Here is a 13531-nt window from a genome sequence, read left to right as displayed (position 1 = left end):
ATAAGATAATGAGAATGTTAAAATAAAAATGTAGGTGAACCAAAGGTATATAGTGGGAAGTGCTTGAAAAGTGCTCTATAGATAAAATAAATTATTATTATTATTTTATTTTTATTCATTTAATTCATACCCCTCTTTTAAACTTATAATGGGGTGAAGTCCTTTTGTGCTGCCCTTGTCATTTTGGTCACACTAACGTCAAAATCTGTGCACAGTGCAAATATCTCCCCCAGATTTAAGAGAACGAGGACATGAAATCATAATAATGTCATCAGATCATAACTTGTAGATCAAACCAAACTGTGCTTTGTTTGAAAGCAGCTGTATGATTCAGACCACGTTTCCATATGTCAGTGTACATGCTGCTGTAGTGGAGACCCAGCAGCTGTTGGATTTCTCCTTCTTGAAACGTGAAACTTTTCCACAAAACATATCCCCTTAAATCTTTACCACTGTATAGCACCACCGACAGCTATTACTGTTAACAGTTTACTGAAGTACTGTACTGAGTTCAGATACCTGTACTGTAATATTTTACATTTTAGAAGTTTTAGTCCTTTACGGCTTGAAGGGAAAAATCATACTTTTATGTTATTTGTACCAGTTAATCTAGAGAAATTTGTTTTAAACAAGTTTATAAAACATGATACTTGGATTGAACTTCCCATCTGAAGCGCCACTTCAACTAAATACATTTACATCAGCAATGATAATCCAATATATAATATTTAATAGCATGACAATTTTTTAAAGTGGTTATTTAATTTCCACTCAGTTCTTTAATAATTAATGATTTTCATAGAATTTTATAGATGTCAAGTATTTTATGTGGTAGTGTTAAAGGATCTGAAAACTTCCTCAATCAATGGATACGTGATGAAATACGAAAGACTTAGTCTAATAAAATAATTATATTTGGAGTAAATAAAAAATGTTTAAATTATTTTTGTGCTGCACATGTAGTTGTGAAGTTTGTGGAACTGGTCGTCTGCTCCGCGCTGAATGGAGCATGAATAATTGATGCTGAGCTGAAATCATGGTGTCATTGTGGTCGTCCATTTAACTCCCATTTGAAACGTGAGCTGCCATTGAAACCTCTAATGTGTGAACAGCCACCTGTAATGACTGCGTCAAATACAATCTGTATTCTCCACTGGTGAGAGCGACCCCACTGTGACCATCAGAGGAGTCCCCGGGGAGCGTGTGAAAAGTGTGTCTACCCCGTGAATGTGTGAAGTGTGTGTGTGTGTGCCAGCAGCAGGCAGAAGGCCAGGGGGCTGTTGTCTGACACTGATTTGTAAAGGGAGACAATACGGCTCATTGACCTGCCCCGGCTCCACTGTCTGTTGCACATACCTCGCCTGCCCAGCCCTCCCCAGTGGCTGCACTGCTCTTTAAACATGAGCAGCAGATTGCCACAGGCGCAGGGAGGGGAGACGGGACACAGGTTGCTTTGACAATGAGACTCCAGAGAGTAAAGAGAGGGATGAGGCTTGGAGAAAATAGAAAAATATAACAAGTACTTTTCAGGAGTTGTTCAAAGACAACAGGATTGGCCTGTGTTTCTCATCCACGAGGCCACTTCACTTCTAACACCCCAAAAAGTCCAGTTGCCTATTGAATAACCCCTGTAGACACGATGGCCTGATGACGGGTTAACATTTATTTACCTCAGTTTGGCGTGAAAGGTTTCAGGCTCGTAATACATCCTTGTTTCCTGTTAACATTTGTTATGAGAACTAAGTTCCCCGCTCTGTTTACAAATAAACATGTATTTCACAAAAAATGTGACATTTGGTGAAGATTGGATTATTTATGCATGAACTAAAACTTTCATGGTGATACATTGAAATTCACTACGCAGTCAGAGACAACTTTTACAATGAGTCATCATCAAAGTCCTAAAGGCTTCCTGATCAAACTTGAAGTGGATGTGATAAACCATCTTTGAGAAATTAAAAAAACATAATGATATGATGACATATCATATCCTGTTGCCAGTAGTTGGTGCTATAACATTAACTGGATAAATCAAAGTCTGTTTACATCCTTTCATTGATGGCAAACTGAAGAGAAAGGTTGCACCTATAGATTCATTTTGTTATCCCTTAACCTGTGAATACATTTCCTGATTGATTGATTCATTGCATTTATTTGCATCCAGAACTGTCACTTGGAAAGAAAGGTGTGTCATATTTTTGTTCATAAAAAGTCGGAAAATAGTAAAAAAAAATAGAGCCTTGCCCTGTCACTAAATATTTGTCCCAAAAAATAATAAAAAAAGCATAAAAAAAGCTAAGACACTTTATACAATTGTAAAGGGCAGGGAAAAGAGATTACATTTGAGATGCTGCAACCAGAACATCTGGACCATTCGCTCTTGAAAAATGTTTCAATATCTGATCAAATATAAGAATTACCTGTATTAATTATAATACTCACCATTTCAGCTCCATTGCCCTTTACAGATTCACAGTTTAATTTTGCTGATCTGGCCTGAAGAAGTTTCTCACAATATAACAAAACAAAAATAGGAGAAATTCTTTAATATTTGCACGAACATCTATATTTGATTTCATCATATAACATTTGATCTTTAACCTGTGATACAGTGTTAGAAGATGAAGAGATTCCCTGTATCTATCATCAGCTATGATTTAACATCTTGTTTGGCGTATTTCCTGCCCTCCGCACGTTGTAAACAAACACCCTCATCCTTTTGTCATCCATTCCCATTGTCAGAGTGTGGAGGTGACCTTTTCTCTCCCCTCTCTCTCTCTCTCTCTAGCTCTCACCCCTCGCAGCCTTTTCTTTTCCTCCCTTCTCTCTTTCACTGTCGAGGACAAGCTGTTGCTCTGTCCCCTGCGGGCCACTCCCTCTCTTGTCTGCTCCTCTCTCCTCCTCCCCTGCCTCCCTCTCTCCCCTCGCTCTCCTCCTTTCCCCCTCTCCCCACCTGTTGGAGCAATTGTTGCGCAGACCATATTGTTGTCCTCTTATTATTTTATGTCACTCATGAGGGTCCCCTCCCCTCTCTGCCTCGGACTTTCTGCCACTCCCTCTCCCTCTCTCTCCCGGCTGGGTATAAAACTCAGAGGACTCAGCTGGGGGCTAATATTCTGCACAGCACCACAGGACAGAAGAGTCCAGATTTCAAGAAAGGGAAACAAGGGAGAATCTGCAGGGATTTCCACACGACCCCTTACCTGCACAGCAGCTCAGGTGGCAGAAGGACAGTATCTGCTGTTTTTCCTTCCCAGTTGGACATAAACAGGTTCATATTTTACCCATCAGGCTGTGCAGATGGACAGGGGCATGTCTGTGTCTCTGTGGTGCGAAGAGGTCGAGGATGACCAGAGTCAGGAGCAGGGCCAGGGCCAGGGCCCCAACAGAGGCTCGACTCAGCTGCGAGCCGCCTGGGACCCCACAGTGTCGGGGCACCGTGTGATCCTGAGACTGCTTCACGTGGAGGAGAGGTACATGCCCTCCATGCTCTACATCACCCTCATCCAGAGGGATCCAGAGCGCAGGGAGGAGCTGGCCAAGTGGGCCCTGGAGGTATGAAACTCTTGATCCTGCCTCATGATCCTGGATGAGTTGTGTCATCGCAGCAGCTGTGACACCGGTATCCTCTGTCTTTTCTCTGCAGGTGTGCTGTGAGATCGGTTGTGATGAGACAGTGTTTCCTCTGTCTGTCTCTCTGATGGACCGCTACCTGTCTGCCACTCTGTCTGTGCCTGTCTCACCGTACTGCCTGGCCGCCGGCTGCATCCTCATTGCGTCCAAACTCACAGAGTGCGACAACATCACCGCAGACACTCTCTGTGCCGCAGCCGAGTACAGCTTCCCGCCTTCGACCCTGCGGGTGAGTCCATCACTGGGTCACTGTAGAAGCTGGAGTGAAAGAGTCCAGTAAAGATGACGACTCTGGTTCATTTCCAACTGAGGGCCCCGAATACCATCACTAACTTACATCAAACTGCAGTGTAAACTGTAATTTTAAACAATAATAATATAGTATCTAGTTTTATACCTTTTATGGTACTTAAGCTTTATGAGAAAACATTAAAGTAGCTATATCATAGTATAAGATGGACAAGTATGAGTGGAATTTTAGGGAAACTAAAAATTAACAAGTATCTCATGAACTGAAAATACCAGTCAACCAGCAACTGGATGTCAGCCTGTCTAAAACCTTAAGTATATAATTTATAAACTTCCATTTTTTATTTCTTATTAATCTGATCAACTGTAGAATCTATACTCTTACCTGAGGAAATAAAACATAGATGCCCATCATCAGTTCCAGTCCATAAGATACATTAGAACATTGTAATAAGGGATTACTTTACTATAACGGATTTATCAGTCGATTGTTTTGTCTATGAAATTCAAGGTGGCATCTTGTTTTTCAGATAGAAAGTCATAAGAGTTCAGTTCACTTTGATATATATGATGAGGAGCAGCAAATCTTCACATCTGAGAAGCTGCACTAATGTGCAAAAAATCGAAGCTTATCTTTTGATATCTATTTATACTATTCTAATTGTGTTTCAACTGTAATAACTATATCGTAGCTTTAACAAATCAGCTTTCCATCTGATCTTGAAGCTAAAGTAAATCAGTGATGCAGCTCAGAGGTTTAAGTCAGAAGTTCCCATCACTGATCTTAAATGCAGCCTTACAATTTAAGCTCATGTTTTTATGACTAACTCCATGTTTTACCACCCCACGACTTTTCTAATTCTTAAAACCACCTGTTCCCTCCATCAGGAAATGGAGCGAGTCATCCTGGCCACTCTGCGGTGGGACACAGCAGCGGTGACCCCTCAAGACTTCCTCCCACATTTCCTGGCCTCAGTGGAGCAGAGAGGCGATGGGGAGTCTGCGGAGGAGCGGTTGTCCACCCTGCGGCGGCACAGTGACACACTGGCGGCCATGTGTGTCTGTGACTCCCGGTTCCTGGGAGCACCTCCATCACTTGTTGCTGCAGCATCCCTCAACTGTGCACTGCGAGGCCTTGGCAACCAGGGGCCCTCTCAGCTGGCTCACATGAGTGAAGAGCTGGCAGAGCTGTGCCAGACTGAGCTGGTGAGTAAAGACCTGGTTTCATTATTATTAAATTTTTTCAGGGAATTGGATTTGCAAAAACAACTTGTCTTGTCAAATGCATGAAGAGTCTTTCATCTCTGACTAAATCCACTCACTTTCTCGCTTCTCAGGCAGTGCTGCAGTGCTACAGTGACATGATAGAGTACGGCCTCCGCCAGCGGCTGAGGAGTGGGCTTCAGCAGGGCCCCACAGAGAAAGAGGTGGAGGTGGAGGAGGAGGTGGAGGAGGATGAGCGGGCCGGGACACCCACTGACATGAGAGAGATTGATTTCTAAACACTGAATCAGCTGATGCAGCGCAAGTGTAAATCAATATAAACCATTTAAGTTCATCAGTCAAACTGATATAAATTGAAATTGACCCCAAAATGCTCAGACATGGTTTTATATATATATACATTTTGAAATAATTGATTTTTATTGCGTGACTGTTAATTTATTTAATTTTTTTTAACTGTATTTATTTGTGAACACTTTTCGCAAGTATGTGTTTCTATGTGCCATATTTAATTATTATCTATTTCTATTAATTTTATTGTAGGCTTAGATGTCATTTTGATGCATTCATATTTATATATTTAATTTATTATCACGTGCAATTGTTAACTGTGTTTATTTTAATTTATTTCACTATGCCATGACTTTGTGTTTATGTACTGAATTAAATATACAGCAAATCTATTTTTCAAACAATTAAAAACGTTTGTACAGAACTTGTGTCGATGCTTTATTTACCACAGGGATAATGATGCCATTATGTACAGTTTTATTTGTAGGAGTGTCATTTTGACGTTAACAAAAGCAATTTTTTTTTACTTATAAATCTTTTAAATCGCATTTTAACAATTAATATACCAAAAATAAAAAAAACTCGGTAAATAAACAAATAATAATTTGGCTAATTCCTTAATCTGCTGGCATTACTCAAATGTCATTATTCGTGGGGTTTAGTATTTCCAACCGTCCCTGAAGGCAGCAAAGCGCCTTAGCTTCATGACGTCAATTTCCTCCGACTCTAGTCAAGATAGCGATTTGATCGTTTGATCTGAAAAGAACAACATCAGCGGTAAGAGACGAGTTTTTAGAGACGTTTCTCTGTTATATTTCATTTAAATAACTGGTGTGATGTCATTCGGGTTTAGAAATGTGCAGGAAAACGTGACGTATCAGAGGAGGAAGTATTCTTCCTGATATTCCCCATAGCTAACTGCTGCGTTGATGGAGAAGTAGCTCTTGTATCACCTTTAACATTATGTTAAAATAACGAATCGTGTATTCAATCCAACGTGAACGCACACCCACCATGTGTTTAATGTCACGTTTGTGTTACAGCCACAGAAATATCCGTTTCTGTATTGAATGCTAATCACTAACCTGCCCTCCGCATCCATGTTTCCTCTTTTAAGCTAGCTGGCTAACTAGCTACAAACACGAACAACGTCAGCAAAATAATTTTTCTGTGAAACAGGCAATTTAGTGAAGCTTCCGGTGTCCTTAACCAAATATATCCTCCTATTTCACCCCCTGTAAAGAGATCTTCCTGCTCGAAACTGATCTGTTCGCGAGATTCCATTTAGGAAATGTATGATTATAAACATCTCCAAGTGTTTAATGAACTCATGACGAGAAAATGTTTTACTTTTGACCTTTTATAATTCCTGGAAGTCTCCTGCTGAATTCGGCTTATAATGTGCACACCAGCCACCAACCATTAACACCACCTGGGATTGGTTCTGTTTATCTGGCTGATATCACAGGCTATGATGACATGGAGTTATTCATGATGTGATGTTTTGTGTGGTGCTCATGTCTGTATCCGGGTGTCTGACGTGTTCCTTGAATAAATAAGGTCTGAAGTTCCGGTTATTCAAATAATGTAAATATAGTGAAAGTTTGACACTGATGATGATAGGATTACTCACTCAAGTTTATTTGACCCTTTCAGCAAGGCAATTCAAAGTGCTTTACTTAAGACGGAAAGACATAAAGAAAAGACAAAGAAGACAATATAAAAATATACATAATTAAAATAAATCCAAGTACAACATTAAAATAACTGACAATTAGATATAACTGGTTAATATTCAAGGAAAAATTCAGAATAGGACTTAAGATAAATTGTATTATTTCATCGTTTTTATGCGAATATATTTGCAATCTTGGAATAGTCATGATGGAGTCCAATCTTTCACTGAAAAGAATCTGTGCGCATCTATTTCTGATTGTTTGCGGCACAGTTCAGTGGTTCCCACTGTCGTCACAGCAAGGAGGTTTTCAGTTCGAATCCGGGTTTGGTCGAGGTCTTTCTGTGTGGAGTCTGCATGTTCTCTTTGTGTCTGTGTGGGTTTTCTCCGGCTTCCTCCCACAGACACACACATGCAGTTTGGAGTCAGATTGATCAGAGACTCTAAGTTAACTGTTGGTGTGAATGTGAGTGTGAATGGTTCTTTGTCTCTGCACAAAAACTCACAAGTGAAGGATCCCTGCAGAAATGGAGAGGTGTATTAAAAGGATGTCCTGCAGGTGAACTGACGCCCTACCAGAGATCCATCTTGTCCAGGTTCATCACTCACACACCTCTGTTGTTATTGTTTGATTTAAAGGAGGATGAACCTAAATCCTGGCTGGCTGCTGCTTCTCTCCATCGCTGCCGGGGTCTGGTCGGTGCCTATTGATCGCAATGGAGGCCACCAAGAAGTTAAAGAGGAAGTACCGGAGGAGAATGCTGTAAGGGTCCCTTTCTTCTTCTTGTCTTTCACCGTTTCACTTATGAGTTTGAGCTGAGAATCCGTTTGGCGTTAAAATTAATCCTTTTATTACAACACACTGTTGCAGGACACAGGCCTGTACTACGACAGGTATCTCAGAGAGGTGATCGAGGTTTTGGAGACTGACCCTCACTTCAGAGAGAAACTGCAGACAGCCAACACAGAGGACATCAAGGTTAGGATCCATCTCTTACTTTTTCTCTCTCTTCTCCTCCCTACCCACAAAGCTGCCCTCGTTCACCTTCACCAGCACCAAGGGGGATCTAACATTTGATTTGTTCCCTCTCCCCGGTCTGTCCTCCGCCAGAATGGCCGCCTCAGTAAGGAGCTGGACCTGGTCGGTCACCATGTCAGGACTCGGCTGGATGAGCTGAAGCGGCAGGAGGTGTCTCGGCTCAGGATGCTGCTGAAGGCCAAACTGGACAGCACCAACACACAGAGTGAGTGGACTCATTTTCCTTTGAAGGTTTGAGGAGAGTGTGTGTGCAGATTATATCAGATTTCTATGTAATCAATGACCCCTGTTTAAAAATGTGGTTATTACACAATACAGATTTTTGTAAAGCAGTATCTTTTATTAGCAACTTAGCTTTTTCCTATGTTATATGTGGTTTACTTTATAAAATGTTAAGTGTAGACAACTACCACAGCACTAACAGTAAATAGTTAATAATAATAATAACATTAATATACATATATTTTTTATTATACAAATAAATAATATAGATACATAATGCTTGTCAAATCAAAAAGACATTCAATGGAGAAAAAAAAAATATTTTTATTTTTAGGAAAAGGTAACATGCATGTGTTTGTATTTTACTTACTAAATAAAAACAAATTTAAGTTTGGCTTGGTTGAGTTTTTTGAGTCACATTTAAAATAATGCAAGTGAAAAGAAAAAACAAGCAAAATGATTTAGAACATGCAGTAATTCCTTGTAAAATGTTATCATTTTCTGTAACCGATGTAAATTTGGAATTATTATCATAAAATAAGTGACAATCAGGCAGCTGTCGCTTCGTTTACAGTAAAAGCGTACAGATGTGCAGTGTCGTCATCTTCGATTCCTGTGCGAAGATGCAGATGAAAAATAAATACACGAAGTCATGTTTGTCAGAAGTCCAACAAGCGTTTGGTAATTCTTGTATTTTTTCCATGCAGGCCTCCAGATGGACCACGCCTCCCTGCTGAAGCAGTTTGAACATCTGGATCCACACAATCAAAACACGTTTGAGGCAAAAGACCTTGAGCTGCTGATCTCGACGGTAAGACTCGGCTGTGATGAGTGAGAGGAGGGGTTTTAGTTTCCCTCACTGCTTTCAGACATGCACTGAGGTCCATTCCAGATGTTTTCCGGGAGGTTTTTATGATAGCCCCCTTGTAAAATGTCTAAGAGAGCCCATGTCAAAATACAGCAGGAATATGTCTGCAAAAGTCACAGCGAGCAAGTGGCCGTGTTAATTACGTTTCTCACCTTACACGATGGGAGATTAGAAATATCTCAGGATGACAAAGAGAAGCATGTAGAAAACGATCATATTGGAAAGACAATGAGATCCAAGAGCTTTTGGCGATAAGGGCTGATGTCAGTGTTGATGTGCAGTTAACAAAAACCCTGAGCTTTTCCCAGTGGAATGATATGCTCTACCACAGCTCCACCCCTCAACTGAATGTCCCAGACAATTTATTGTTGTTGTGAACGTGTCTGACCCGTAGAGAAGTGATCGTTTCTGCACATTTGTAGCTCTTTGTTTACCCTTGACTCCTTCGTTCAGGCCACCAAGGACCTGGAGAACTACGACGCCGAGAGACACGAGGAGTTCAAGCGCTACGAGATGCTGAAGGAGCACGAGAGGAGAGAGTACCTGAAGGGCCTGGACCTGGAGAAGAGGGAGAAAGAGGAGAAGAGACTGCAAGATTTGCAGGACAAACACCGGCAGCACCCTAAAGTTAACTCTCCGGTGGGCAGAGGATGGATCCTTGTGTATTATCAGTGGAAACGGGTGGCGGGGAATGAAGTTGTTGGTTTTTTTAACATGCGTTTCCTGTTTCTGCTGCATCTTGTCACATTCAGGGAAGTGTTGCTCAGTTGCGGGAAGTTTGGCAGGAGACAGATGGCCTGGATCCACAAGAGTTCAACCCTAAAACCTTCTTCAAACTGCATGGTGGGTAACAACACCTCCATTTTAACCCCAGTTCTTTTTCATTCCGACGAGGTTGATATGAAACAGTTCCCATGATTCTCTGCCCTGTTTAGATACAAACGAAGATGGTGTTTTAGACGAGCAGGAACTGGAGGCTCTCTTCACGAAGGAGGTAAAAAAACCTGCAGTTCATTACAGCTCCTTTCACCTAAGTTTTGTTTTAGGGTTTATCAAGGTTTTATTTGTTCAGTTTCCAGATGGAAAACACATTTAAATCCATCAACAGAATGTGACAAGTGGATGATCATCGGTTTGAAAATACAGCTGTTTATGTCGGTGTTTTAGGAAAATACAAAGTTTTAAACCTGACAGTAGTGGTATGCACCAGCCTCCTCACGGCAGCTAACATCTGTTCATCTCCCTCCTCCAGCTGGAGAAGGTCTACGATCCAAAGAATGAGGAGGATGATATGATGGAGATGGAGGAAGAAAGGCTCAGGATGAGGGAGCACGTCATGAAGAATGTGAGTCTTTATTCACTTTCATCTCTCTTCATCACATCCTATTAACTGTTTTGTCTGCTTTGCTTTGACTGAGACATTGTCCTCGTTTCTGCGTTTTTAAAGGTCGATACAAACAAGGACCGGCTCGTCACTCTGGAGGAGTTCCTGAAATCCACAGAGAAGAGGGACTTTCATAACCCCAGAGAGTGGGAGGTAAAGAGCCCAGAGGCGGCCTGACGGGCAGGGATGTGGTCGGGTTATTAGACCGCCTGTGGTTCATGTCCTAGGACAAGCTGTGAAAATGTGGGTGGTGAAGTTAAATGGGTCAAGCAGCTCTTTGTTAAAAAATTGGTGGAATTAAGGTGTGAACACAGCAGGACTGGATTCCTGACAGGCTGTATTCGTAATACACATAGAGCATAAATTTGCCATAAATCTGCTTTATATCAACATTAATACCAGGCTATTGTTGCTGACATACTTTCTATGTGAAGCATTAGAATATTCCCCTCACTGATACCTCAGTAATACCGTCACTTCTTTGTGTTTGCCTGCCGTCTCTCTCCAGACTCTGGACACGAAGCCGGCGTACACGGAGGAAGAACTCCAGCGTTTTGAGACCGAGCTCCGAGACAAAGAAGAAGATCTGAAGAGGAGGGCGGAGACGCTGCGGCAGGAGCAGGACCTGCTGAATGAAAGAGGCAAAGCCCTGGAGGCTCAGAAGAAAGAGTACCAGCAGGTAACTGTCGCACCGCCTCCCAAACCTTAGACCGTAAATCAAAGTGGACGCAGAGTTCGAGTCTAGAAAGTTAAGCCAATATGGAAAAGGCCTGAAGCATGTATTCTCTTTACTGACCAGAAGCACCTCAATCTCTAGTTTCATCCTCCAATGGGTGCAGGTCACAGCTTTAGGTGGGTGTGCACTGCCCTCGAGCCCTCATTCTGGCCCTGCCCCTTTAGCTACCAAATATGATTACTTCTGTGGGGGGTTTAAAGTAAAAAAACAAGATAGCACTCGACAAAATGCCAAAGGATTCAAAACGGCAGCTTAAAAACCAATGGGTGACGTCGCGGTGGGTTAACACATCCAAGGTGATTCAAGCCAACTGAGACACTGAGGTGACAATTATATTACATTACGTCAGAAGCCGATTCAGCGTGTCATAACACAGAGACTTGTTCAGATGAGAGATGGTCTGATACTGACACCAGCATTGGAAATGTCTCTGATACTGCTGCAAAGGTAGAGCTTCTTTAAAGTTTCACACAGATTAAACTGCAATTGTCTTTACCCGGAGAAACACTTTTTCTCCGCTGCTCCGAAAGTGTAGTCACGAAGAACTGTTTTTAGAGCAGAGAAGAAGAGATTTCTGGTCGTGCAGCGTTAGCCAGAGCAAGATTACAAAGTCAGCAGTTTGACTATATTTAACACTGGAAAGGTAAAACAGTGTCGTGCACAAGTAGGTAAGACTTCAGTTTCGAGGGGTTGGGAGAAAGTGATGCCACTTAAAACACCAACTACAACTATAGCAATCATCACTTCCATACAGCAGGAAAATACATTATATGCTATTTTTTAAATGCACTGGTATCAGAACTGTTCTTGATATTGACTGATACGCAAAGTGCAGGTATTGGAATCTGTATCAGGAAGGGGAAGATGGTATCAGGACATCTCTAGTTCAGAATCATTTTGTGGGTTTTTTGTTGTTTTTTTCAAGGCGGTGTTAGAGATGTCCCAGAGGCAGAAAGAGCAGCAGGCAGCAGATGGGCAGCCCCCTGCAGGCCCTAATGGAGAACTACAGTTTCAACCACAGGCCCCGAAACCTGAAGTTAAAGGTAAAAATAAAACAGGACAAGTGAAACATGTGGCAACGTGTTGTCGCTGTGGATTTGTGTCGAAACAGTTTTCAGTCCGTTAATATTCTTCTGCTCTTTCACAGAGGAAAAAGCTCCAGCTGAGCAAGAAGTTCAAGTCCAGAACAATCTGCCTGCAGAGCCTCCACAGAATCTGCCTCTAGAAACTTAACGCAGCACGCTCTGACAGACTTCACACACACACACACACACACACACACACACACACACACACACACACACACACACACACACTCTAATTTGCACTGACACAGATATCCAGATGTGTTCTACAGACTGAGTATTGTGAGTAGTCTGTGTGAATTCAGGCGGACTGGACTCGTGAATTATGACGTATCGTACTGTGTGTTCATTTCTGTGGTCGATGTTAAATCAAAGCTCTCAAAACATCAGAAAAAACCTGCATATGTATTTTCAGAAATCTCCAGTTTCAGTGACGTTTTCTTTTGTGCAGGGTCTTCAGTGTAAAAACAATAACATCTTCAAATAAAGTGTTAATTTAAAACCTATTCAACGGACTCTTTGAATTCAGCTGACCTCTCAGTTATATCCACTCAAAAGCTGAGCAACTTTCACCTTTCACATTCTATTTCTATGACCTCCACTAAAGAGGTGATGTTATGATTGCTGTTTGTATCTCAGTCACCATCACTTAAATATCAGCATGTGTCCAGGCGTCTATTATCATTTTTCATCAAATAATCAGATAGTGAATTGGAGCCGTCTGATATTTTTTGTTTCATTGAAATACATACTTTTAATGTTCATTATATCAGTTAGAATTTGCAAGTATGGTTTTGTTTTCAGAGTAAAAATCCAAAACCGTATGAAATGTTTTCAGGGTAATTCACAGTCGGTAGTGAAGTGTAAGCTTCTGATATTTCAATCTCTTGAAACTCCATTAAAAAATGGTTTCTGTATTTCCAGTGCAGCGTGTTTGCGTTGGCCAGTTTGAGAGTTGACTCTCGTCTCAGAACTTTTCACCAGTTATTAAGACATGACACAGTTTTGTGTGTGTGTGAAAGACGGCGTCACTCAGGTAACTGGGATTGCACCGAATGATCTGCTCGTTCCAGTTTGTGGGCTGTCGTCATGTTGACTCGTGTTAGCTGGAATGTTGCTCAAGGT

General features: G+C 41.5%; 2 protein-coding genes across 2 annotated transcripts; both read left to right on the top strand.

Moving 5' to 3' along the window:
• The first annotated feature begins 3312 nt into the window (after positions 1-3312).
• On the top strand, positions 3313-5384 carry ccndx (cyclin Dx). The gene is made up of 5 exons (XM_061089326.1): positions 3313-3339; positions 3373-3555; positions 3647-3862; positions 4771-5088; positions 5220-5384. Exons 1-5 carry the CDS (start codon positions 3313-3315, stop codon positions 5382-5384), a joined length of 909 nt encoding a protein of 302 aa, XP_060945309.1.
• A 704-nt stretch (positions 5385-6088) lies between these two features.
• Positions 6089-12608, top strand: nucb1 (nucleobindin 1). The gene is made up of 13 exons (XM_061089466.1): positions 6089-6174; positions 7712-7835; positions 7944-8051; positions 8184-8316; positions 9041-9144; positions 9655-9840; positions 9954-10044; positions 10137-10195; positions 10454-10546; positions 10649-10738; positions 11094-11264; positions 12247-12364; positions 12469-12608. Exons 2-13 carry the CDS (start codon positions 7716-7718, stop codon positions 12552-12554), a joined length of 1359 nt encoding a protein of 452 aa, XP_060945449.1. The 5' UTR covers positions 6089-6174; positions 7712-7715; the 3' UTR covers positions 12555-12608.
• The last annotated feature ends 923 nt before the right edge of the window (positions 12609-13531 follow it).

The sequence above is a fragment of the Limanda limanda genome, chromosome 17, assembly GCF_963576545.1.
Source record: "Limanda limanda chromosome 17, fLimLim1.1, whole genome shotgun sequence".
In the NCBI taxonomy this organism is placed as follows: domain Eukaryota; kingdom Metazoa; phylum Chordata; class Actinopteri; order Pleuronectiformes; family Pleuronectidae; genus Limanda; species Limanda limanda.
The sequence above is the reverse complement of the archived record's forward strand: the minus strand, read 5'-3'. Positions and strand labels throughout refer to the sequence as shown.